The 26004-nt window shown below is 44.4% G+C and overlaps 1 protein-coding gene across 1 annotated transcript in view; it reads left to right on the top strand.

The window, feature by feature from the left end:
* The window catches only part of LOC135542611 (potassium voltage-gated channel subfamily H member 7-like), a 98200-nt gene that overhangs the window by 30708 nt on the left and 41488 nt on the right, over positions 1-26004 (top strand). The window contains 5 exon segments of the mRNA XM_064969713.1: positions 8932-9402; positions 15388-15408; positions 16206-16229; positions 17088-17302; positions 24662-25087. Of these exon segments, the coding sequence (XP_064825785.1) occupies positions 8932-9402; positions 15388-15408; positions 16206-16229; positions 17088-17302; positions 24662-25087 (1157 nt within the window).

The raw sequence follows: 26004 nt of genomic DNA, 5'->3' as shown, positions 1-26004 counted from the left end.
ATATCGGCTGTTCTTATAAGGGTCTCACTCCCAGTTCCTCAAAAGCACCTCTGCCAAAAGTGTGGGGCGGGCAATCCCATAATTGAACGGAGCATGAAAAAAAACAACGATTCAGGCCTATGTGAATTTCTAAACAGCCCGGCAGTGTGAATGCTGCTGTCAGACTGATTCATTTACAAGGTGGAGTCTTGCTCTGCTCACCTACCTTGGCTCTCTCCTTCTCTCAAAGCCTCTTTAAACTGGTACAGGGAAATTATCGTTTTCGCACTTTGGCCATTTAGGTTGGAACATTTAGCCCTTGCTACATTTCAGGACATCATTTTTTTCCTCATTCTTCCAGAAGAATTGTTCCTTTTCTTCTGTTAGCAGATAGATGATGGTCATGACTCATAGCGGTTCCTGCATAATTATAGACCACAATTAGACCTGGTCCAATACAGAATTCTGTTACGCATCACCCTCTGTGGTTTAGTGCAAAAACCGGATGCAATGGAAAGAGAGCCTGTGATACGTCTTCCGCTTTCGTAAGTTAACAAGGGAACGCTCAATCTTAACTCCTCCACATTAACTGGATTGGTTTAGCAGTGCAGAAAAGAACCTCCCCCGACAGTCATTCTTTTCTTGACCTGCCAGAAAGAAAGAAAAGCAGTTCAGGCCTTTCTTTTACACCTGCTTACGTCGGGTTAGCCATGCAGAAATGCTCCTACATGAACATTGATTAAGCCCCATGCACACAAATTTACGTAAGGGCTCAGCGTGGGAGTCAGAGAGAGAGAATGATGCTGTGGCCTTAGCTTGACCTAGGGAGTGCTCGGCCATGCATTAGGTGCTGCTGCTACAGTATGTATTGCTGCTTTGTGGTGTGTTGGTCAACCATAGTCTAATTTCACACCACGTCTTAGTCGGTTTTCTCTTTGTTTTGATCAGGGTTGCTGGAAATGGTGCTTGGTATGGACCCATTAATGGCATTGATGGTTGGATGGTTTGAGAGCCAATAGAATGTATTGCCGGTGGTCAGTCGTGTCTCTTTGGCTTTGTGTGGTAAGAGTGGAGATGTCAAGGAAGTCCAGGATCCAGTTGTAGATGGAGGTGTTTAGTCTCAGGGTCCTTAGCTTAGGGATGAGCTATGTGGGCACTAGGGTGTTGAATGCTGAGCTGTAGTCAATGAATAGCATTCTCACATAGGTGTTCCTTTTTTCTTGGTGGGAAAGGGCAGTATGGAGTGCAATAGAGATTGCGTCATCAAAGGATCTTTTGGGGCGATATGCAAATTGGGGTGGGTCTAGGGTTTCTGGGATAATGGTGTTGATGTGAGTCTTTACCACCCTTTCAAAGCACATAGCTACAGACGTGAGTGCTGCGGGTTGGTAATCATTTAGGCAGGTTACCTTGCTGTTCTTGAGCACAGGGACTATGGTGGTCTGCTTGAAACATGTAGTTATTGCAGACTCGGTCAGGGACAGGTGGAACATGTTAGTGAAGACACTTGCCAGTTGCCACTTGCTCAGAGTACACATCCTTGTATTCCATCTGGCCCTGCAGCCTTGTGAATGTTGACCTGTTTAAAGGTTTTACTCACATCGGCTACGGAGAGCGTGTTCACACAGTCACCCGGAACAGCTGGTGTTCTCATGCATGCTTCTGTGCTGCTTGCCTCGAAGCGCTCATAGAAGTCATTTAGCTCGTCATTTAGCTCATCGTCTCACGGCTGTGCTTCCGACTTGCGTCGGAGCCGGTGTAGTAGGATTCAATCTTAGTCCTGTATGGACGCTTTGCCTGTTCGATGGTTTGTCAGAGGGCATAGCGGGATTTCTTATAAGCGCCCGGGTTAGCTCAGTGGAAACAAAATATAAAATATAGTCGATGCATAAGTATTCAGCCCCTCTGCATAGGTATTCAGCCCCATTTAGGCTTTGGCAAGCCTAAATGAGTTCAGGAGTCAAATTTGGCTGAACAAATCACAGAAAATTTGTAAGAACTCACTCTGTGTGAAATAATAGGGGTTGACATGATTTTGAAATGACTAACCCTTCCTCTGTCCCCCATACTGTACATACACCATCTGTAAAATCCCGAAGTCAAGTATTGCATTTCAAGCACAGATTCAACTACAAAGACTGAGCTGCAAGACAGGAATAAGACTGCTCAGGGATGTTACCGTGAGGCCATTGGTGATTGTAAAACCGATACAGAGTTCAATGGCTTTGATGGGAGAAAACTGAGGATGGATCAACGTTGTAGTGACTCCACAATAATGACTTAAATGAGTGAAAAGAATAACACAAATACACACCATTTTGATATTCCAAAACATGCCTCTTGTATGCAACAAGGCACTAAAGTAAGACAACATGGCAAAGGATTACACCTTTAGGCTTAAATACAAAGCCTTATGTTTGTAACAAATCCAACACAACACATCACTGAGTAATTCCTATCTACTTTTCAAGCATGGTGGTGGCTGAATATTGGTATGGGTATGCTTGACATCGGCAAATACTGGGGAGCTTTTCAGGATGAAAAGAAAGGGATATGGCTAAGCACAAGCAAAGTCCAAGAGCAAAACCTGCTTCAGACGGCTGTACACCAGAGACGGGGAGAGGAATCTTACAGCAGAACAATAACCTACAACACAAGGCCTACACTGTGTTGCTTACCAAGAAGACAATGAATGTTCCCAAGTGGCCAGACCGTTTTTACTTAAATCTGCTTGAAATACTATGGCAAGACTTGGAAATAGCTGTCTAGCCATGATCTCCAACATCTTGACAGAGATTGAAGAATTTTGAAAATAATAGTAGGCAAATATTGCACAATCCAGGTGTGAAGCTCTTAGAGACTTACCCAATAAGACTCACAGCTGTAATCAATGCCAAAGATGTTCTAACATGTATGGACTCAGGGAGATGAGTACTTATGTTTAATTTATTACGTTTTTATTACTCCCCCCAAAAAATTGAATTGTCTTCAACTTTGACATTACAGAGTATTTTGTATAGATTGTTGACCAAAAATGTAATCCATTTGAATCCCACTTTGTAACACAATAAAATGTGACGAAACCCAAGGGGTCTGAAATCCAAGGGGCAGTGTACATCCTCCAAAAGGAGAGGCGGTATGGAAATCAGAATGAGTGCACTAAGCACCTAAATTGCACGGCTGGATATCCACTTTAAACCATCCATCTTCAGCAGACTCACAGCTTGAGGGAGAAGATCAATTTTGTTTTAATGCTTTCTATTCTGCCTCGGTGAGGATTGGAACCATATCTCTAGATATTCCTCTCTCTTTTTACTTCATCCAAATTATTATTTCATTATAAAGTCACCATTTCACTTCAGGACTGGGGGATCTGAGTTCCATTTAATATTCAATGCAAATATTACGACTAGCTGGTATCATAGCAACGGGGGATGGTGTTTGTGCATGCACTGGCTGCTGTGCAGTGTTATCTGTGTGTGTTTGCAGAGAGAGTGACATGCTCCCTGCCTGTAGTTCTACTGCAGTGGGCTAAATCAGGGTTACAAAGAGTGATTCTTCTTAGTCTTAAACAAATCTACTTTGAAACAAAAGTATATACCTCACACACATGGTTATGGTTTTAAATAAAAGAAGACCAAATCAAACCAACTCAAATATTCTTGGTCACATACATGTGTTTAACAGATGTTATTGAGGGTGTAGCGAAATGCTTACATTTCTAGCTCCAACAGTGCAGTAATATCTAACAAGTAAAATCTAACAATTTCATAACGATACACACAATGCACACACATCTAAGTAAAGGAATGGAATTAAGAATATATCAATATTTGGACGAGCAATGTCAGAGTGGCATAGACTAAGATACAGTAGAATATAATAAAATACAGTATATACAGTTGAAGTCAGAAGTTTACATACACCTTAGCCAAATAGATTTAGACTCAGTTTTTCATAATTCCTGACATTTAATCCAAGTAAAAATACCCTGTCTTAGGTCAGTTAGGATCACCACTTTATTTTAAGAATGTGAAATGTAGTAGTAGTAGTAGTAGTAGAGAGAATGATTTATTTCGGCTTTTATTTCTTTCATCACATTCCCAGTTTACATACACTCAATTAGTATTTGGTAGCATTGCCTTTTAATTGTTTAACTTGGATCAAACATTTTGGGGTAGCCTTCCACAAGCTTCCCACAATAAGTTGGGTGCATTTTGGCCCATTCCTCCTGAAAGAGCTGGTGGAACTGAGTCAGGTTTGTAGGCCTCCAGTTCTGCCCACACATGTTCTGTAAGGATTGAGGTCAGGGCTTTGTGATGGCCACTCTAATACCTTGACTTTGTTGTCCTTAAGCCATTTTGCCACAGCTTTGGAAGTATTCTTGGGGTCATTGTCCATTTGGAAGACCCATTTGCGACCAAACTTTAATTTCCTGACTGATGTCTTTAGATGTTGCTTCAATATATCCACATAAATTTCCCTTCCTCTGTTTTGTGAAGTGCACCAGTCCCTCCTGCAGCAAAGCACCCACACAACATGATGCTGCCACCCCCGTGCTTCATGGTTGAGATGGTGTTCTTCAGCTTGCAAGCCTCCCCATTTTCCCTCCACATAACGATGGTCATTATGGCCAATCAGTTATATTTTTGTTTCATCAGACCAGATGCCATTTCTCCAAAAAGTACGATCTTTGTCCCCCATGTGCAGTTGCAAACCGTAGTCTGGATTTTTTATGGCGGTTTAGGAGTGGTGGCTTCTTCCTTGCTGAGCAGCCTTTCATGTTATGATGATATAGGACTTGTTTTACTGTGGATAAATATACTTTGTGCCTGTTTCCTCCAGCATCTTCACAAGGTCCTTTGCTGTTGTTCTGGGATTGATTTGCACTTTTCACACCAAAGTACTTCATCTCTAGGAGACAGAACGTGTCTCCTTCCTGAGTGGTATGACAGCTGCATGGTCCCATGGTATTTATACTTGCGTACTATTGTTTGTACAGATGAACATGGTACCTTCAGGCATTTGGAAATTGCTCCCAAGAATGAACCAGACTTGTGGAGGTCTACAATTTTCTTCTGAGGTCTTGGCTGATGTCTTTTGATTTCCCCATGATGTCAAGCAAAGAGGCACTGAGTTTGAAATTAGGCCTTGAAATACATCCACAGGTACACCTCCAATTGACTCAAATTATGTCAATTAGCCTATCAGAAGCTTCTAAAGTCATGACATAATTTTCTTGAATTTTCCAAGCTGTTTAAAGGCACAGTCAACTTAGTTTATGTAAACTTCTGACCCACTGGAATTGTGATACAGTGAATTATAAGTGAAATAATCTGTCTGTAAACAATTGTTGGAAAAATTACTTGTGTCATGTGCAAAGTAGATGTCCTAACCGACTTGCCAAAACTATAGTTTGTTAACAAGAAATTTGTGGAGTGGTTGAAAAACAAGTTTTAATGACTCCACTTATGTTGGAGTCATTAAAACTTGTTTTTCAACCACTCCACAAATGTAAACTTCCAACTTCAACTGTACATATGAGATGAGTAATGCAAAATGTAAACATAATGTAAACATTATTAAAGTGACTAGTGTTCCATTATTAAAGTGGCCAGTGATTTCAAGTCTATGTATATAGGGCAGCAGCCTCTAATGTGCCTGTGATGGCAATTTAACAGTCTGATGGCCTTGAGATAGAAGCTGTTTTTCAGTCTCTCGGTCCCAGCTTGATGCACCTGTGCTGACCTTGCCTTCTGGATAATAGCGGGGTGAACAGGCAGTGGCTCAGGTGGTTCTTGTCCTTGATGATCCTTTTGCCATTCCTGTGACATCAGGTGCTGTAGGTGTCCTGGAGGGCAGGTAGTTTGCCCCTGGTGATGTGTTGGACAGACCACACCACCCTCTGGAGAGCCCTGCGGTTGCGGGCGGTGCAGTTGCCGTACCAGGCGGTGATACAGCCCGACAGGATGCTCTCAATTGTGCATCTGCAAAAGTTTGTGAGGGTTTTAGGTGCTTAGACAAATTTCTTCAGCCTCCTGAGGTTGAAGAGGAGCTGTTTTGCCTTCTTCACCACATTGTCTGTCAGTGATGTGTACGCCAAGGAACTTGAAGTTTACCGCCTTCTCCACTGTGGTCCCGTCGATGTGGATAGGGGAGTGCTCCCTCTGCTGTTTCTTGAAGTCCACGATCAGCTCCTTTGTTTTGTTGACGTAGAGAGAGAGGTTATTTTCCTGGCACCACACCCCCAGGGCCTTCACCTCCTCCCTGTAGGCCGTCTCATCATTGTTGGTAATCAGGCCTACTACCGTTGTGTCATCTGCCAACTTGATGATTGAGTTGGAAGCGTGCATGGCCACACAGTCATGGGTGAACAGGGAGTACCGGAGGGGGCTGAGCACGCACCCTTGTGGGGCCCCAGATTTGAGGATCAGAGAAGTAGAGGTGTTGTTTCCTATCTTCACCACCTGGGGGCGGCCCATCAGGAAGTCCATGACCCAGTTGCACAGGGCGGGGTACAGACCCAGGGCCTAAAGCTTAATGATGAGCTTGGAGACTACTATGGTGTTGAATGCTGAGCTATAGTCAATGAACAACATTTTTACATAGGTATTCCTCTTGTCCAGATGGGATAGGGCAGTGTGCAGTGCGATGGTGATTGCATTGTCTGTGGATCTATTGGGGCGGTAAGCAAATTGAAGTGGGTCTTGGATGTCAGGTAAGGCAGAGGTGATATGATCCTTGGCTAGTCTCTCAAAGTACTTCATGATGAAATGAGTGCTACAACACATCATTTAGTTTAGTTCAGTTACCTTTGCTTTCTTGCACCTGTACCGTGTCAGATATAGAGTTGAAATGTATTACATTTTGAGTTTGCATCCCAATATTACACATCACAGAAGACTGAAAAATAACAAAACTGTTTGACATAGAAACACCAGATTTTCGTCTGTTTTTAAAAAATTATGTTTACTAATTATGAAATTATGAAAAATATGAATAACATTTTGCCCATGAGGCCACTAAAGGGCCATTTGGTCATTTGACTGCAGGAAAGGGCTACAGTGGAACTCAGCACGGCAAGGAGCAACATTCCTAGTGTCACCTTTAAAAATGATAACAGGCCAATGCATAAATTCTTTTGCCACAAATACATTGGCATATTATTCGGCATGCTTAATTTTCTATCCAATTAAAGGATTCTTAGCCTGTAGGTTTTTATCCTTTTGAAATTGTGGGGGGGACGGGGACGACATAAAGTGGATATGCTGATGGTGAGGTAGATGTTGTCTTTCCTATATTTCCATTAATATATTGATTATGCACTTCTTCATTCATTTATTTGATAGGGACAGATACACTTAAACCATTGACAAATGAAAAATACCAAGAACCAGATGCACTGAAATATGTGTTGATTTTTATTGGAATCTAGTTGGTGTGTAAAAGTAACACCTTCAAAGTAAGTGACCCAAGTGTACACGTGACTGTGTCGAAAACGGGTTTTCTACTCCTCGTCATGAGTGTCAACAAAGAAAAAAGAGCTATGGGCACAACAAAAGAACGCCTGCTGAACATTGTCAATCATCTCTCTGCTATTCCCCACACTGCCTTTAACAATTCAACCTCTGAAATGTCATGTAGCAGGCACGTTAGCTCACTAAAGCCCAAATATCAAGAGGGATATGGAGCGGAGAGTATTTTCTTTTTCATAGTTTATGCTTGTTTTTTTGTATTCGCTTTTAGATTTATAGTGTAAAGTAATACTTCATCCGGAAAATTACTTTTGGAAGATGTGTTATTTTATGAAATTCTTCACTTATGTTTTCAGTTTTGAATAGAAAATGTACTGTTTTAATTACAGAAATAAAGACGTCAATGTCTCCAGCAGTATGTAGGTTGTCCATTTTCCCTTTTTGTCCATTACTCTGTGTTAGGTAGCTTCTGTAAGGATGCTCGGATGAGGCTGAGAAGACCACTGGGAATAACATGGGATTTTTGTTCCAGGAAAGAATGCTTCACTAGACTCAATGGCCCTTTTCTGGCACGATCTGGCATCATCATTGTATGTACTATACGTTCTGTTGCCATGGTGCGGTGTCGTGTTCACATACAGTACGGCGCATGTACTGTAACATGTTAACTGTGTGCACAGACAAATGATGGCATGTCTCTACAGACTAGGAGGAGAAAACACGCATGCCTCATAGTTCTGACTGGGATTGTAGTTTCAAACACGAGCGTGTGTGTATCTGTGTGTGCACCTGTGCATGTTTGTGTGTATAGCCACTGTATATCTGTGTATGTGTTCGGTCACCCCGGGAACATGTTATACATTTGAAATGAGATCTTCTGACAAGGTCCCCCAATGTTCTTGAACGCAAGATGCCTCCACTTCAGACTTCTTAGAAACTGTACTCATAACGCATTGACAGATTCATGAGCAACATCATTTGGACAAAGATGATCTCTTTCTCCAAGGGTATTAATCAATCATCGGAAACCTGTTGTCATTTTATATTTTATGGGACTCTAATATATATATGGCGGTTGCTTTATTTCGTCAAACGTCTGAATAATTGAATGAAGCTGAAGATGGAAGCTCGGCCGTTGGGATAAGAGGCATTTGTTGTGATCTTGCTGCTCTTTTTGAAATAACTGTTGGCTAGCTCCTTTTGAACAATATTGGCACTCACTGCTTGATATCTGGGGAGTGAGCTGGAAACTGAGGATTAGCATGAGCTACAGAGCATCCCTCCAGTTCGCCATCTTCCCCTACTTGTTTCTACCTAGTCACAATCAAATGAAGAATTCCTCCGCAATGAATTAAGTCATCACGAACCACTCTGAAAAGCGCAGAGTTTTGTAAAAACAATTTCTCTTATTGTTGGAAATATTCCAAGCATCACTGTTGAAAAATGTAACTCTCTCTATCTCTTTCTCTCTCTCCAGGGAAAGGTAGATTGTTTTGTTTCCGGCTCCCAGCCTTACACCTCCTGGGCATCAGTAAGCAGTCCCTCCCTCAGCAGGACCCTGACGCCGTCATAATCGACTCGCCCCGCCGCAGTGAAGAGTCGGTGGCCACCCGCGACTTCCAGTCACTGCCCACCCGGGAGAGCTGCAGCCCCTCCTACGCCAACGACACGCGGGCCCTCATTGGCCCCAGCCACTGCTCCACCCCTGTGTCGGGACCCCTGGACCACTCTTCCCCCAAGGGGCCCTTCTGGGACAGGCTGGTTCCTCAAGCGGTTCCCCAGGCCCATCCCCAGACTGTGGTCCCTCTGGCCCCCTCCATCCCAGGCCTGACCCCCACCACGTCCAGGGAGAGTGTGTGTAGTATCCGGAGGGCCTCCTCTGCTCAGGACATGGAGGGTTTTGGCTCTAACTCCAAGATGGCCTTCAGGGACCGACATGCAAGTGAAGGTATGCAAGTCAACACCACCTCCATGGTCGGAAATGCTTGTCTCCCCCATCCGCCTCACCCCGAGATGTTATGCTATATTAAATAAATTTGGCCTTGCTGTTCTTACACAGTAGATTTGGTCCCAATCCCAACCATTGTTATCATGTGGTACAAATCAAAGCTGACCTTGGATCAGTGAATGAGGGTAGCTCCCCCAGCTCAACTGTACCTACTCTTAGTCATCAGGCAGCGCCACATCTGTCCTGACTCCTTAATTACCACATCTATCCTGACTCCTGAATTACCACATCTATCCTGACTCCTGAATTACCACATCTATCCTGACTCCTGAATTACCACATCTATCCTGACTCCTATCCTGACTCCTGAATCACCACATCTATCCTGACTCCTATACTGACTCTTGAATTACCACATCTTTCCTGACTCCTGAATTACCACATCTATCCTGACTCCTGAATTACCACATCTATCCTGACTCCTGAATTACCACATCTATCCTGACTCATATCCTGACTCCTGAATCACCACATCTATCCTGACTCCTGAATTACCACATCTATCCTGACTCCTGAATTACCACATCTATCCTGACTCCTGAATTACCACATCTATCCTGACTCCTGAATCACCACATATATCCTGACTCCTATCCTGACTCCTGAATTACCACATCTATCCTGACTCCTGAATTACCACATCTATCCTGACTCCTGAATCACCACATATATCCTGACGCCTATCCTGACTCCTGAATTACCACATCTATCCTGACTCCTGAATTACCACATCTATCCTGACTCCTGAATCACCACATCTATCCTGACTCCTGAATTACCACATCTATCCTGACTCCTGAATTACCACATCTATCCTGACTCCTGAATCACCACATCTATCCTGACTCCTGAATCACCACATCTATCCTGACTCCTGAATCACCACATCTATCCTGACTCCTGAATCACCACATCTATCCTGACTCCTGAATCACCACATCTATCCTGACTCCTGAATCACCACATATATCCTGACTCCTATCCTGACTCCTGAATCACCACATCTATCCTGACTCCTATCCTGACTCCTGAATCACCACTTCTATCCTCACTCCTATCCTGACTCCTGAATTACCACATCTATCCTGACTCTTGAATTACCACATCTATCCTGACTCCTATACTGACTCCTGAATCACCACATCTATCCTGACTCCTATCCTGACTCATGAATTACCACATCTTTCCTGACTCCTATCCTGACTCCTGAATCACCACATCTATCCTGACTCCTATCCTGACTCCTGAATCACCACATCTATCCTGACTCCTATCCTGACTCATGAATTACCACATCTATCCTGACTCCTATCCTGACTCCTGAATCACCACATCTATCCTGACTCTTGAATTACCACATCTTTTCTGACTCCTGAATTACCACATCTATCCTGACTCCTGAATTACCACATCTATCCTGACTCCTGAATCACCACATCTATCCTCACTCCTATCCTGACTCCTGAATCACCACATCTCTCCTGACTCCTGAATCACCACATCTATCCTGACTCCTGAATCACCACATCTATCCTGACTCCTGAATCACCACATCTATCCTGACTCCTGAATCACCACATCTATCCTGACTCCTGAATTACCACATCTATCCTGACTCCTGAATCACCACATCTATCCTGACTCCTGAATCACCACATCTATCCTGACTCCTGAATCACCACATCTATCCTGACTCCTGAATCACCACATCTATCCTGACTCCTGAATCACCACATCTATCCTGACTCCTGAATTACCACATCTATCCTGACTCCTGAATTACCACATCTATCCTGACTCCTGAATCACCACATCTATCCTGACTCCTGAATCACCACATCTATCCTGACTCCTGAATCACCACATCTATCCTGACTCCTGAATCACCACATCTATCCTGACTCCTGAAGTACCACATCTATCCTGACTCCTGAATCACCACATCTATCCTGACTCCTGAATCACCACATCTATCCTGACTCCTGAATCACCACATCTATCCTGACTCCTGAATCACCACATCTATCCTGACTCCTGAATCACCACATCTATCCTGACTTCTGAATCACCACATCTATCCTGACTCCTGAATCACCACATCTATCCTGACTACCACATCTATGAATCACCACATCTATCCTGACTCCTGAATCACCACATCTATCCTGACTCCTGAATCACCACATCTATCCTGACTCCTGAATCACCACATCTATCCTGACTCCTGAATCACCACATCTATCCTGACTCCTGAATCACCACATCTATCCTGACTCCTGAATCACCACATCTATCCTGACTCCTGAATCACCACATCTATCCTGACTCCTGAATCACCACATCTATCCTGACTCCTGAATCACCACATCTATCCTGACTCCTGAATCACCACATCTATCCTGACTCCTGAAGTACCACATCTATCCTGACTCCTGAATCACCACATCTATCCTGACTCCTGAATCACCACATCTATCCTGACTCCTGAATCACCACATCTATCCTGACTCCTGAATCACCACATCTATCCTGACTCCTGAATCACCACATCTATCCTGACTCCTGAATCACCACATCTATCCTGACTCCTGAATCACCACATCTATCCTGACTCCTGAATCACCACATCTATCCTGACTCCTGAATCACCACATCTATCCTGACTCCTGAATCTATCCTGACTCCTGAATCACCACATCTATCCTGACTCCTGAATCACCACATCTATCCTGACTCCTGAATCACCACATCTATCCTGACTCCTGAATCACCACATCTATCCTGACTCCTGAATTACACATCTATCTATCCTGACTCCTGAATCACCACATCTATCCTGACTCCTGAATCACCACATCTATCCTGACTCCTGAATCACCACATCTATCCTGACTCCTGAATCACCACATCTATCCTGACTCCTGAATCACCACATCTATCCTGACTCCTGAATCACCACATCTATCCTGACTCCTGAATCACCACATCTATCCTGACTCCTGAATCACCACATCTATCCTGACTCCTGAATCACCACATCTATCCTGACTCCTGAATCACCACATCTATCCTGACTCCTGAATCACCACATCTATCCTGACTCCTGAATCACCACATCTATCCTGACTCCTGAATCACCACATCTATCCTGACTCCTGAATCACCACATCTATCCTGACTCCTGAATACCACATCTATCCTGACTCCTGAATCACCACATCTATCCTGACTCCTGAATCACCACATCTATCCTGACTCCTGAATCACCACATCTATCCTGACTCCTGAATCACCACATCTATCCTGACTCCTGAATCACCACATCTATCCTGACTCCTGAATCACCACATCTATCCTGACTCCTGAATCACCACATCTATCCTGACTCCTGAATCACCACATCTATCCTGACTCCTGAATCACCACATCTATCCTGACTCCTGAAGTACCACATCTATCCTGACTCCTGAATCACCACATCTATCCTGACTCCTGAATCACCACATCTATCCTGACTCCTGAATCACCACATCTATCCTGACTCCTGAATCACCACATCTATCCTGACTCCTGAATCACCACATCTATCCTGACTCCTGAATCACCACATCTATCCTGACTCCTGAATCACCACATCTATCCTGACTCCTGAATCACCACATCTATCCTGACTCCTGAATCACCACATCTATCCTGACTCCTGAATCACCACATCTATCCTGACTCCTGAATCACCACATCTATCCTGACTCCTGAATCACCACATCTATCCTGACTCCTGAATCACCACATCTATCCTGACTCCTGAATTACCACATCTATCCTGACTCCTGAATTACCACATCTATCCTGACTCCTGAATCACCACATCTATCCTGACTCCTGAATCACCACATCTATCCTGACTCCTGAATCACCACATCTATCCTGACTCCTGAATCACCACATCTATCCTGACTCCTGAATCACCACATCTATCCTGACTCCTGAATCACCACATCTATCCTGACTCCTGAATCACCACATCTATCCTGACTCCTGAATCACCACATCTATCCTGACTCCTGAATCACCACATCTATCCTGACTCCTGAATCACCACATCTATCCTGACTCCTGAATCACCACATCTATCCTGACTCCTGAATCCTGACTCCCTGAATCACCACATCCTGAGACTCCTGAATCACCACATCTATCCTGACTCCTGAATCACCACATCTATCCTGACTCCTGAATCACCACATCTATCCTGACTCCTGAATTACCACATCTATCCTGACTCCTGAATCACCACATCTATCCTGACTCCTGAATCACCACATCTATCCTGACTCCTGAATCACCACATCTATCCTGACTCCTGAATCACCACATCTATCCTGACTCCTGAATCACCACATCTATCCTGACTCCTGAATCACCACATCTATCCTGACTCCTGAATCACCACATCTATCCTGACTCCTGAATCACCACATCTATCCTGACTCCTGAATCACCACATCTATCCTGACTCCTGAATCACCACATCTATCCTGACTCCTGAATCACCACATCTATCCTGACTCCTGAATCACCACATCTATCCTGACTCCTGAATCACCACATCTATCCTGACTCCTGAATCACCACATCTATCCTGACTCCTGAATCACCACATCTATCCTGACTCCTGAATACCACATCTATCCTGACTCCTGAATCACCACATCTATCCTGACTCCTGAATCACCACATCTATCCTGACTCCTGAATCACCACATCTATCCTGACTCCTGAATCACCACATCTATCCTGACTCCTGAATCACCACATCTATCCTGACTCCTGAATCACCACATCTATCCTGACTCCTGAATTACCACATCTATCCTGACTCCTGAATCACCACATCTATCCTGACTCCTGAATCACCACATCTATCCTGACTCCTGAATCACCACATCTATCCTGACTCCTGAATCACCACATCTATCCTGACTCCTGAATCACCACATCTATCCTGACTCCTGAATCACCACATCTATCCTGACTCCTGAATCACCACATCTATCCTGACTCCTGAATCACCACATCTATCCTGACTCCTGAATCACCACATCTATCCTGACTCCTGAATCACCACATCTATCCTGACTCCTGAATCACCACATCTATCCTGACTCCTGAATCACCACATCTATCCTGACTCCTGAATCACCACATCTATCCTGACTCCTGAATCACCACATCTATCCTGACTCCTGAATCACCACATCTATCCTGACTCCTGAATCACCACATCTATCCTGACTCCTGAATCACCACATCTATCCTGACTCCTGAATCACCACATCTATCCTGACTCCTGAATCACCACATCTATCCTGACTCCTGAATCACCACATCTATCCTGACTCCTGAATCACCACATCTATCCTGACTCCTGAATCACCACATCTATCCTGACTCCTGAATCACCACATCTATCCTGACTCCTGAATCACCACATCTATCCTGACTCCTGAATCACCACATCTACCCTGACTCCTGAATCACCACATCTATCCTGACTCCTGAATCACCACATCTATCCTGACTCCTGAATCACCACATCTATCCTGACTCCTGCATCACCGATCACCTTTCCACCCACAGTCAACAAGAGGGGTACAGTACAGCCTCAGAATCTCTCTGTCTCTGTACCCAGCTAATATTTCTATCCCTCCCTACACCATTGTATCTGCATTTCTCATTCAAAGGGCCCCTGCGGCTGACACTGTAATACATCTACTTCATGATAATGAATGGTGTGACGGCGATAGGGCTTTTATGTGGGTCGTCTCTCATCACTAGCTAGCTACGTACAGATCTGGAATCTCCTCTCACTCCTCCACCTTCCTCCCATCCCCCTCTCTCTCCCTCAACACTATCCAATTGCAGACAATGGTCGTAATATCAAAGGTAACAACCCCACGTTCCTTGAACATAGCACGGATATAGAGTATATGGCCTGAACTGCTTGCTGCATGGATTTTTCCATTCAACAACAACATAAGCCTGTGTCGAATGCTAATGCATGGAAACCATGTGTTTGATACCATTCCATTTGCACCATTCCAGACATTATTATGAGCTGTCCTCCCTTAAGCAGCCTCCACTGAATTCTACGTCAATGGAATGTTATCAAATATCCGAGAGCCTTTTAACCTCCAGAAATAAATGAAATGACTGTACTTTCCTCTGAAATCAATCTCTTTACGAGCCTAAAAGTGCATTCTGGATCAATACCTACCAGAGGAGGCTGGTGGGAGGAGCTGTAGAAGGACAGGCTCATTGTAATGACTGGAATGGAATAAATGGAACGGAGTCAGACATGGTTTCCATATGTTTGATGTGTTTGATACTGTTCCAATATTCCATTTACAATGAGCCCTTCCTCCTATAGTGCCTCCCACCAGCCTCCACTGATACCTACTCCATTTGGAGGAGCATCTGATAAATGTTATCCGCTATCATTTGTATTCTTAACTTTAGACATTATGTCTCCGATTTCCAGGATATTATTCATTACCATAACATAGTGGCCAGAATTTTTTTTTAACCTAACATCACTCTGACGCTGCTAAAATAAATGTAACATGACACTCAGGAAGTGCCAGCAGAATTATCCTGACCTTTGACCCCTCCCCTCTCTCTGAGGTCACTTCCTCTTTACGCTGCACTCTACCTCCCTCCCTCTCTCTCTCCTGATTCGCTAGTGTCTCGGTCCTGGATGGCTGGGGGTATGGCTTGAGCTTTTCCTATATGTCTGTAATGCACACATACTGTACCGTACAATGCTGCTGTAGCATGAATTCAAGCTGCGCATGTCTTTTGTGTGTGTAAGTATCACTCACTGTAGTCTCAACACTTGTTTGTGAAAATGGGAGAATGAGTCATCCCTCCATCTTCTCCTTTTGGATCAGCAGTTGACACATTCCCTCTCTTATCCATATTGCCCACAGTAGTTACTGTGTGTGACAGTGTGTGTGTTGTTCAACATGGTGAGGTTTTATGGCACTGTTGTACTGTATTTTCGCATAGTAACATAGAACATTTGTGGATGTATGAATCATGAAAGCCATATCCATATGGTGTCATTGAGTCAAAACCTTGACTGAGATATAAGTATATAAGTATACATTTCCTTTGTTCGTGGACATAATTATTTCACTAAAATTGTTCATTACACCAAGTTTGTCATTTCTACAGCTGTTGAATGGAAGGTAACAGGATCAAGCAGAGGGTTAGGGTGGATCTGCTTGACTGTTGTATTTCTACTGTTGCCCTGTGGTTGTTCACTTGTCTTGTGACAGCAATTGAGTTCACTCAAGAGCAAAAAAAAAGTTCCATACTCACGCTCCCACGCATAACAAATAGACACAGCAGCCTATTGACACACCTACCACATGAACTGCACTTGAGGTCCCCTTTTTAAACCATTAGCATACCGTCAAACTCTCAAGCTGTGTCAGGCACTACCTTGCTAGCCTAGCCTAGCATCACCGCACTAGCCTACCATAGCATTGCTGTTCTAGCCTAGCCTAGCATCACAGCGCTAGCCATTTCCAAACCTCTCTCTCCATTAAATTCTCCTCCAGGACCCTTCAACCAGATCAAATCCAGTCTTCTGGGCTCCACGTCTGACTCTCACCTCAACAGATACAGCACCATTAACAAGATCCCCCTCATCACGCTCAACTTCTCAGAGGCCAACAACGACAAGAAGTGCCCCTCCCCTCCATCCTCCGAGAAAGCCATCATCGCCCCAAAGGTCAAGGACCGAACGCACAACGTCACCGATAAGGTCACACAGGTAAGAGGTAATGATAGGCCCTGTGCCGTGTGCTCAGTAGCGTTGGTGCTCACTGACATAAGCCAAGATGTTGCCATTCTATAGAATAGGTTCCATACAGAGGACATGTATTTTCTGTGTGTTTGTTCTGTACATACAGTTACAGATGTATAGTGTGCTGTAGCTGGATGTACTATTACCTCATTGAATAATCACATGAATAGTCATGTGCCCCAATGTTATACAGAAGAGAGCGGTAATTATCCCCTGCCCCACACACACACAAAACACACACACACACACACACACACACGGAACACCACCAGGTCAGAACACAGTGTCTGTACACACTGCTCTGTTGTTACTGTCTGACATTACCTAATTCATTGAAACTCAAGCGGCTTGTTTTAATAATTAAACCGGTGAAGATGTATATCACCCGTAGGGGGGGGGGGGGGGGATCAGGACAGATTCTCTTACCAGGGCTCAGGGATACACTCTAGTTACACACAGGTTAGAGGTCATCCTCACCATCCTGTCTGCCTGCCTCCAGGCCTGTCTGTCTGTCTGTCTGTCTGTCTGTCTGTCTGGCTGGCTGGCTGTCTGTCTGTCTGTCTGTCTGTCTGTCTGTCTGTCTGTCTGTCTGTCTGTCTGTCTGTCTGTCTTCCCCGTGGTGAGTGTGTGTGTGCAGTACACTGACGCCTCCTTGTGTGGGTCCCTTTGGGGGAGGAGGGAAACCAGGCTGCCTGTGTGTACTCCTGCCTGCGTGCTTCTTTGTGTGTATGTCCGGGTGTGTCACTATGGCAGAGCTGGTTGACCTTTAAGATCTGTCAGGGCCACTTTGTCCAGAACAGATGAGGATGTTGCTTTTTCTACTGATAATGTGTATAAAGTTGGCAGTCGGTTTAAGATGAGGGAGGATGATTATTTTTATTTTATGAATATGGCCTTATTCTATTACAGAATATTGGATGACAGTCATTCATATTCCATACTCCCAGTTCAATGTAACATCGATAGGTTTAGCCTACTACATGATACTGTACCCATCATAAGGTTGCTACAACCTAGCCTATGAATTAAAGTTTACAACGTGCATAGGTGCATAAGCCGAGGGAATTTTGAGAGGCAGTGACACATTCAATACCGCCTTGCACACTCTTGCCTACAGCTAGATAATGTAGGGTGTAATCATAAGTCCAACAATTGCAAATTAGAGATTCTATTGGACACATTCAGGTATGTTTATCCCCATTTTGTTACATTTGCAAAATGTTTTTCAACAGAATCGGTGGAATGAATACACACCTGATCACACGCAAACAGTTCACTTTCATAGCAGCCACATAATAACATCATGATCACTTCGCTCATTGTAGATGTAATTCCTTCTCAAAACTATGTGTACAACACATTAGCTGTCTGTGACCAGGTGAAAAAGCCTTTCCAAGCCAAACCTTAATACAATGATCGCTTACCTCTACACACAGCCTACGTTGTTGTCACATCATAGTTAACTAGAACTAACACGTTAGTAAACTCGCTACAATCATGCAGTACAGTGTACAGTTTATCAGTTACACTGGCAAGCCACGGTGGCAATACATTATAGCCAGCTAGCTAACATAGCATCCCTCTATGTTTGAGCCAGGTGTTTGAGTAGGCTAAACTAGCTAGCTGCATTTGCTAGCTAAGTGAAAGCGAATGTTTAAAAAAATATAACCAAATATCTCTCTCTCTCTCTCTTGCTTCTCCTTAATATTGGAAGAAATGAACTTGTTCAAAACTGTTCAACTATGGTCTTTTCTCTTTAAGACAACTACTCACAACATTTTATACACTGCAGTGCTAGCTCGCTGTAGCTTCTGCTTTCAGTACTAGATTCATTCTCTGATCCTCTGATAGGGAGGACAGCAAGTCAGTTCATGCTGCAAGAGCTCTGATATGTTGGAGGACGTCCTCAAAAAGTTGTCATAATTACTGTGTTAGTCTATGGAAGGGGGTGAGAACCAAGAGCCTCCTAGGTTTTGTATTGAAGTCAATGTACCAAGAGGAGGACAGAAGCTAGTTGCATTCCGGCATTCACCAAGGTGCTACCCTACAGAGTGCTGCTGTGGCTACTGTAGACCTTCATTGCAAAACAGTGTGTACTCCTGCCTGGTTTAATCAATTATTTGGCGACGTGTGTGTGTGTGTGTGTGTGTGTGTGTGTGTGTGTGTGTGTGTGTGTGTGTGTGTGTGTGTGTGTGTGTGTGTGTGTGTGTGTGTGTGTGTGTGTGTGTGTGTGTGTGTGTGTGTCACACACATCTCAATAGTGGGTTGCAGCTTGTATTTTCCAACCGGATCTTAGTATTTGTTGTGATTATTTATATAGTTCAGGGATGGGATACTCCAATCCTCAGGGGGCCAGAGTAGTGTCACACCTTTCCCCCATCCCTAGCAAACACAGCTGATTAAACTAATTGCATACTAAACTGAAGATCATGATTAGTTGACTATTGGAGTCAGGCGTGTTAGCTGAGGCTGGGGCAAAAGTGTAACACCAATCAGGCCCCCAAGGAATGGAGTTGCCATCTCTGATATAGTTCATATTGGATATACCTACTGCAGTGGAACATTGTTGTTATACAGCAGGCCTATGTCAGATAGAGTTACAGTTGATTATCTAGACTCATAACAGACTCGTTTCTCTTTCCTGGTTGTACGTTTGGTTAGCAACCATCTGCTGCTTACTATTGAACAGATTACATTGAACATGTTTTTTCCTTTTCACCATCTCATTCTGTCATTTGATCAAACTAGACAGTTGCTTGTTTCTTTAGTATTTTATATATTTCTCTGACTGTGAGGCCCTGAGCTGCTGTTCCCTGTTGCTCCCCTGTTGTCTGAATGTGACGCCCTGAGCTCCAGCTCCCTGTTCCTCCCCTGTTGTCTGAATGTAACGCCCTGAGCTCCAGTTCCCTGTTCCTCCCCTGTTGTCTGGGTGTGACATCCCGAGCTCCTGTTCCCTGTTCCTCCCTTGTTGTCTGGCTGTGAGGCTCACACTGTTCCAGGTGATGTCTGGAGACCAAGTCTCTCCAGAGTTTGTGTAGAGAGACGTGCTCTAGGCTGCAGAATAAACACAGAACACGACACAGAGCTCATCCAGACTAAACAGATGGATGATTGACATGAGTCTGTGCTGTAGATTGATTAGCGGCATCAATGCATGTTGATGCTCTATATAAAACAACACATTTGATACTTAATGTTCGCTCCATGAGGTTTTATTTCTCTAGGTTTTGATGGGTTTGCTTCAGTTTTCCCAGTTGTTATGTCATGGCTTTGCTTCAGTTTTGCCTATTTTTGTTTATTGTCAACAATACATGTTGTGGGTCACATGACAAAACAGCACTGGCCAAGGCACGAAATGACACTCCAGTATTCTAAATACTCCAACAATACAAACAAATAACGTGAGAGGGTGAAATGAACAGACCACTCATTGGCATACCGTTATTCCAGATGAGAGAGTTCCTTTGAATCCACACTAGGTGCATCAACTGATTATGTCTGAATAATTTATTTAGTAACAGATCAGGGAGAACGACGTGCTCAACTGAGCTCTCATTCTGCAAATTGACTCCTCCCTGGGCTTGCCAGCAGGCTCAGAGACAGTTTATCTATGTAACCGTATGGTTCAAATTAGATGTTGCCACTAACCACAGATATCAGATCAGATCACCCAACCCAAAATTGATTAACAGGATCATATAGGCATAGAAACATCTGACCCTGGATCAGAGATTAGGTACTCCTTTTACCAACTCCTTACGAATGCAGCAGCCCAGTAGGGCACATCGACTAATCTATCCACATGGTATGTGATTCTGCCTGATTTAGGTGGTATGTCATCAAGAGTCACAAAACAGCACGTTTGTTCAAAAAGAGGTTTTTCGTGACAATCACTGCCTTTTGCTTCTTTTCCACTTTGAGCAAAGGGCAGTTTGATGAAATAAATAAAACTGCCTGTAGCCTACTTACCAAAACTTTTAATGAAGATAACTACTGTAGCTGGACATGAATAATGAAAAGCTTTTTTCTCTCTCTGCCCTTTATTTGGTGATTTGCTTTAAAGGGTGTGATATAGTGGAGGGTTGTTCTATTGACCTGTAATCACACAGGGGAGGGGACAGAAGACATCTAATAACCAATTTCATTATAATCACTTAAGCCCGCCGCCCTTCATCCCACTCAAACACAGAGGTTGCCGAGGCGATCCCTGCCAGGGTGCGACTAGGAGTAGGCCTAGATGATGGAGGAAATAATTGGAAATAATTACTTGAATGGACCATCATGGAGCATCGACTTGAATGGGGATTCCCATTCTAGTAATTCTAGTTCTATGGTGAAGGCGGCCAAAATGGAGCCCTAATTCCATATCCAAGGCTCTATTTCAGCTCGCGCTTCTCTCCATCTACAATAATTACTTCTCTGCCCTTGGGTGAAGCCCTTTACCTTTCTCTCTCCTCCTCTCCCTCCCTCTCGCCACAGTGATAATCAGTTATGAGAAGCAGAGACATAAATGTCTTCCCTGGCATTGAAGTGTCAAGCTGCAGAATGAATGACTATATCCCACAACGATAATCACCTTAGTGTCATTGAGACTACTATCTGCTCAGTGATATTGATATTAAAAGTTATCCAGGGACAAATCAAATCAAATCAAATTTTATTTGTCACATACACATGGTTAACAGATGTTAATGCGAGTGTAGCGAAATGCTTGTGCTTCTAGTTCCGACAATGCAGTAATAACCAACAAGTAATCTAACTAACAATTCCTAAACTACTGTCTTATACACAGTGTAAGGGGATAAAGAATATGTGCATAAGGATATATGAATGAGTGATGGTACAGAGCAGCATAGGCAAGATACAGTAGATGGTATCGAGTACAGTATATACATATGAGATGAGTATGTAAACAAAGTGGCATAGTTAAAGTGGCTAGTGATACATGTATTACATAAGGATGCAGTCGATGATATAGAGTACAGTATATACGTATGCATATGAGATGAATAATGTAGGGTAAGTAACATTATATAAGGTAGCATTGTTTAAAGTGGCTAGTGATATATTTACATCATTTCCCATCAATTCCCATTATTAAAGTGGCTGGAGTTGAGTCAGTGTCAGTGTGTTGGCAGCAGCCACTCAATGTTAGTGGTGGCTGTTTAACAGTCTGATGGCCTTGAGATAGAAGCTGTTTTTCAGTCTCTCGGTCCCAGCTTTGATGCACCTGTACTGACCTCGCCTTCTGGATGATAGCGGGGTGAACAGGCAGTGGCTCGGGTGGTTGATGTCCTTGATGATCTTTATGGCCTTCCTGTAACATCGGGTGGTGTAGGTGTCCTGGAGGGCAGGTAGTTTGCCCCGGTGATGCGTTGTGCAGACCTCACTACCCTCTGGAGAGCCTTGCGGTTGAGGGCGGAGCAGTTGCCGTACCAGGCGGTGATACAGCCCGCCAGGATGCTCTCGATTGTGCATCTGTAGAAGTTTGTGAGTGCTTTTGGTGACAAGCCGAATTTCTTCAGCCTCCTGAGGTTGAAGAGGCGCTGCTGCGCCTTCTTCACGATGCTGTCTGTGTGAGTGGACCAATTCAGTTTGTCTGTGATGTGTATGCCGAGGAACTTAAAACTTGCTACTCTCTCCACTACTGTTCCATCGATGTGGATAGGGGGTGTTCCCTCTGCTGTTTCCTGAAGTCCACAATCATCTCCTTAGTTTTGTTGACGTTGAGTGTGAGGTTATTTTCCTGACACCACACTCCGAGGGCCCTCACCTCCTCCCTGTAGGCCGTCTCGTCGTTGTTGGTAATCAAGCCTACCACTGTTGTGTCGTCCGCAAACTTGATGATTGAGTTGGAGGCGTGCGTGGCCACGCAGTCGTGGGTGAACAGGGAGTACAGGAGAGGGCTCAGAACGCACCCTTGTGGGGCCCCAGTGTTTAGGATCAGCGGGGAGGAGATGTTGTTACCTACCCCCACCACCTGGGGGCGGCCCGTCAGGAAGTCCAGTACCCAGTTGCACAGGGCGGGGTCGAGACCCAGGGTCTCGAGCTTGATGACGAGCTTGGAGGGTACTATGGTGTTGAATGCCGAGCTGCATTCTCACATAGGTATTCCTCTTGTCCAGATGGGTTAGGGCAGTGTGCAGTGTGGTTGAGATTGCATCGTCTGTGGACCTATTTGAGCGGTAAGCAAATTGGAGTGGGTCTAGGGTGTCAGGTAGGGTGGAGGTGATATGGTCCTTGACTAGTCTCTCAAAGCACTTCATGATGACGGAAGTGAGTGCTACGGGGCGGTAGTCGTTTAGCTCAGTTACCTTAGCTTTCTTGGGAAAAGGAACGGTGGTGGCCCTCTTGAAGCATGTGGGAACAGCAGACTGGTATAGGGATTGATTGAATATGTCCGTAAACACACCAGCCAGCTGGTCTGCGCATGCTCTGAGGGCGCGGCTGGGGATGCCGTCTGGGCCTGCAGCCTTGCGAGGGTTAACACGTTTAAATGTTTTACTCACCTCGGCTGCAGTGAAGGAGAGACCGCATTTTTCCGTTGCAGGCAGTGTCAGTGGCACTGCTTTCAATCAGGGCAAGGTGTCTGGCCATACTGCAACTGTAATATTTGGGATATTGATGCAATTCAACATTCCTTAAATAGTGCTTTTCCTACATAGAAGCCCCCTAAGGACATTCCTGTCTTATTACTTGTTTGCAATTTGCTGGCTGATATTGTCAGATACTAAGCTAACATGAACTTCTTGAAGTATGTACTGTATGTGAGGCTAATGGGGTATTGTAGTTCTGGAAGGGTGGTTAAGACACTGTTCTTCCATCAATATTTCCACGTGACTGATTTCCTCTTGGGAGTTCAGCGGTGTTTAGTGTCCAGTGATCGACTCATAAAGAATGAATAGTGTGCCTGAGGAGGATAAGCGACCTGTATATGAATGTATAAATGTATAGTTATCCTCCCTACAGCCAAGCACAAAGGGCAAGCTGATGATGTTAACCTTTGTGTATTTTCATCCATATCATTAACTTATTAATGTTATATACAGTATAGAGTATAGGCCATATACATGTACAGTATGTATCCATAATAGCCCACATATGTAGTTTTAAATAGTGTTTTAAATAGTGTTGTAGAATATTTGAATGCAACATTAGCATTGTTGCTTTTGCACTAGGCACCTATACAATATTTAGCTTGAATTTCAAAGTATTTCCTTAGGATTCTATAGGATCCATTCACTCTTCTAATACATTGATCCAAGCCACCATTTTCTTAATGTCTTCACTTTACGTCCTCTTAACTCCTCCCTCCTTCCTCCGCAGGTGCTATCCCTGGGCGCAGATGTGCTTCCCGAGTACAAGCTCCAGACGCCCCGCATGGACAAGTTAACCATCCTCCACTACAGCCCCTTCAAAGCGGTGTGGGACTGGCTCATCCTGCTGCTGGTCATCTACACGGCCATCTTCACGCCCTACTCCGCCGCCTTCCTCCTCAATGACCTAGAGGAGCAGAAGAGGAGGGAGTGCGGCTACTCGTGCTCGCCGCTCAACGTGGTCGACCTCATGGTGGACATCATGTTCATCGTGGACATATTGATCAACTTCAGGACAACCTATGTGAATCTCAACGAGGAGGTGGTCAGCCACCCGGCGAAGATAGCCATCCACTATTTCAAGGGCTGGTTCCTCATCGACATGGTGGCTGCCATCCCCTTTGATCTGCTTATCTTCGGCTCGGGATCGGAGGAAGTAAGAGAAAACATGTAGACTCTTTTTACACTACTAAGCCAAGCTGAAACTGAGTCAAACCGAGCTGTACTGTGCTGTGTTGGCCTGGTTACATATCCACCATAGTTACGGGAACAGTGCTTGAAAGAGCCATTTGCATCGGCCTAATCGAGTGAATCGGGCATTAGTCACTTAGCCGCTTACTCACAGACACGTGTCACTAGGCCTCGGGTCCAAGTCGTGATGACATGGTGCTCCTCTAGTTTTCCCTCATTCTCTGAAATGTTTGAATTAAAGTCGCTTAGTCACTTACTCACGGGCACACGTCAGACAACCTCAGGGTCCTCGTCGACATGACGGTGCCCCTGTAGGTTTCGCTAGTCAGACGCCTCTCGTTTTCACATCTGATTGGGTCTCAGTCTGTAGCTATGGCAGATTGCCTCGGGCGTCCTAAAACTGTTGAACGGCGTCTTCCTCTCAAATAGCTATGAGTGCTAAACTGCAGTTTGTTGTTGTTGATTTGTCTGTGTTGCTTTTGGCTCCCATCAGGTGGAACAGTAGCTTTCCAAGTTCTCAACTCTAGAAAAGGAGAGAGGGAAAGACAGAGCAAGAAAGATGCAGATTAAAAGAAAGATTGTTGAACTGCAGTGAGAGGGAGAGAGGAAGAGAGAGGGACGATTTATCTACTCTGATTACACCAACAGGATGTCAATATCTCAGCCGAGCAGCGACTGCTAAGTGTGTCCCTTGCTGGCACATCACAAAGCGGGACAGAAGAGGGTACATGATGTACCAGAAAGAAAGAAAAGATGTCTCCTGCAAAATGATGACAAGTGAAAAGTGTAGGGAGCAGTGGTGTGTCAGAGCAGTGATTTGTCGAGTCATTATTTACCACCAGGTGTCTTGTACCGGAGAGTTACCCTCCGTCTGGGTTTGTC

This window comes from Oncorhynchus masou, chromosome 6 (assembly GCF_036934945.1).
Source record: "Oncorhynchus masou masou isolate Uvic2021 chromosome 6, UVic_Omas_1.1, whole genome shotgun sequence".
Taxonomy (NCBI): Eukaryota; Metazoa; Chordata; class Actinopteri; order Salmoniformes; family Salmonidae; genus Oncorhynchus; species Oncorhynchus masou.
This window is presented reverse-complemented; position numbering and strand designations above follow the sequence as displayed.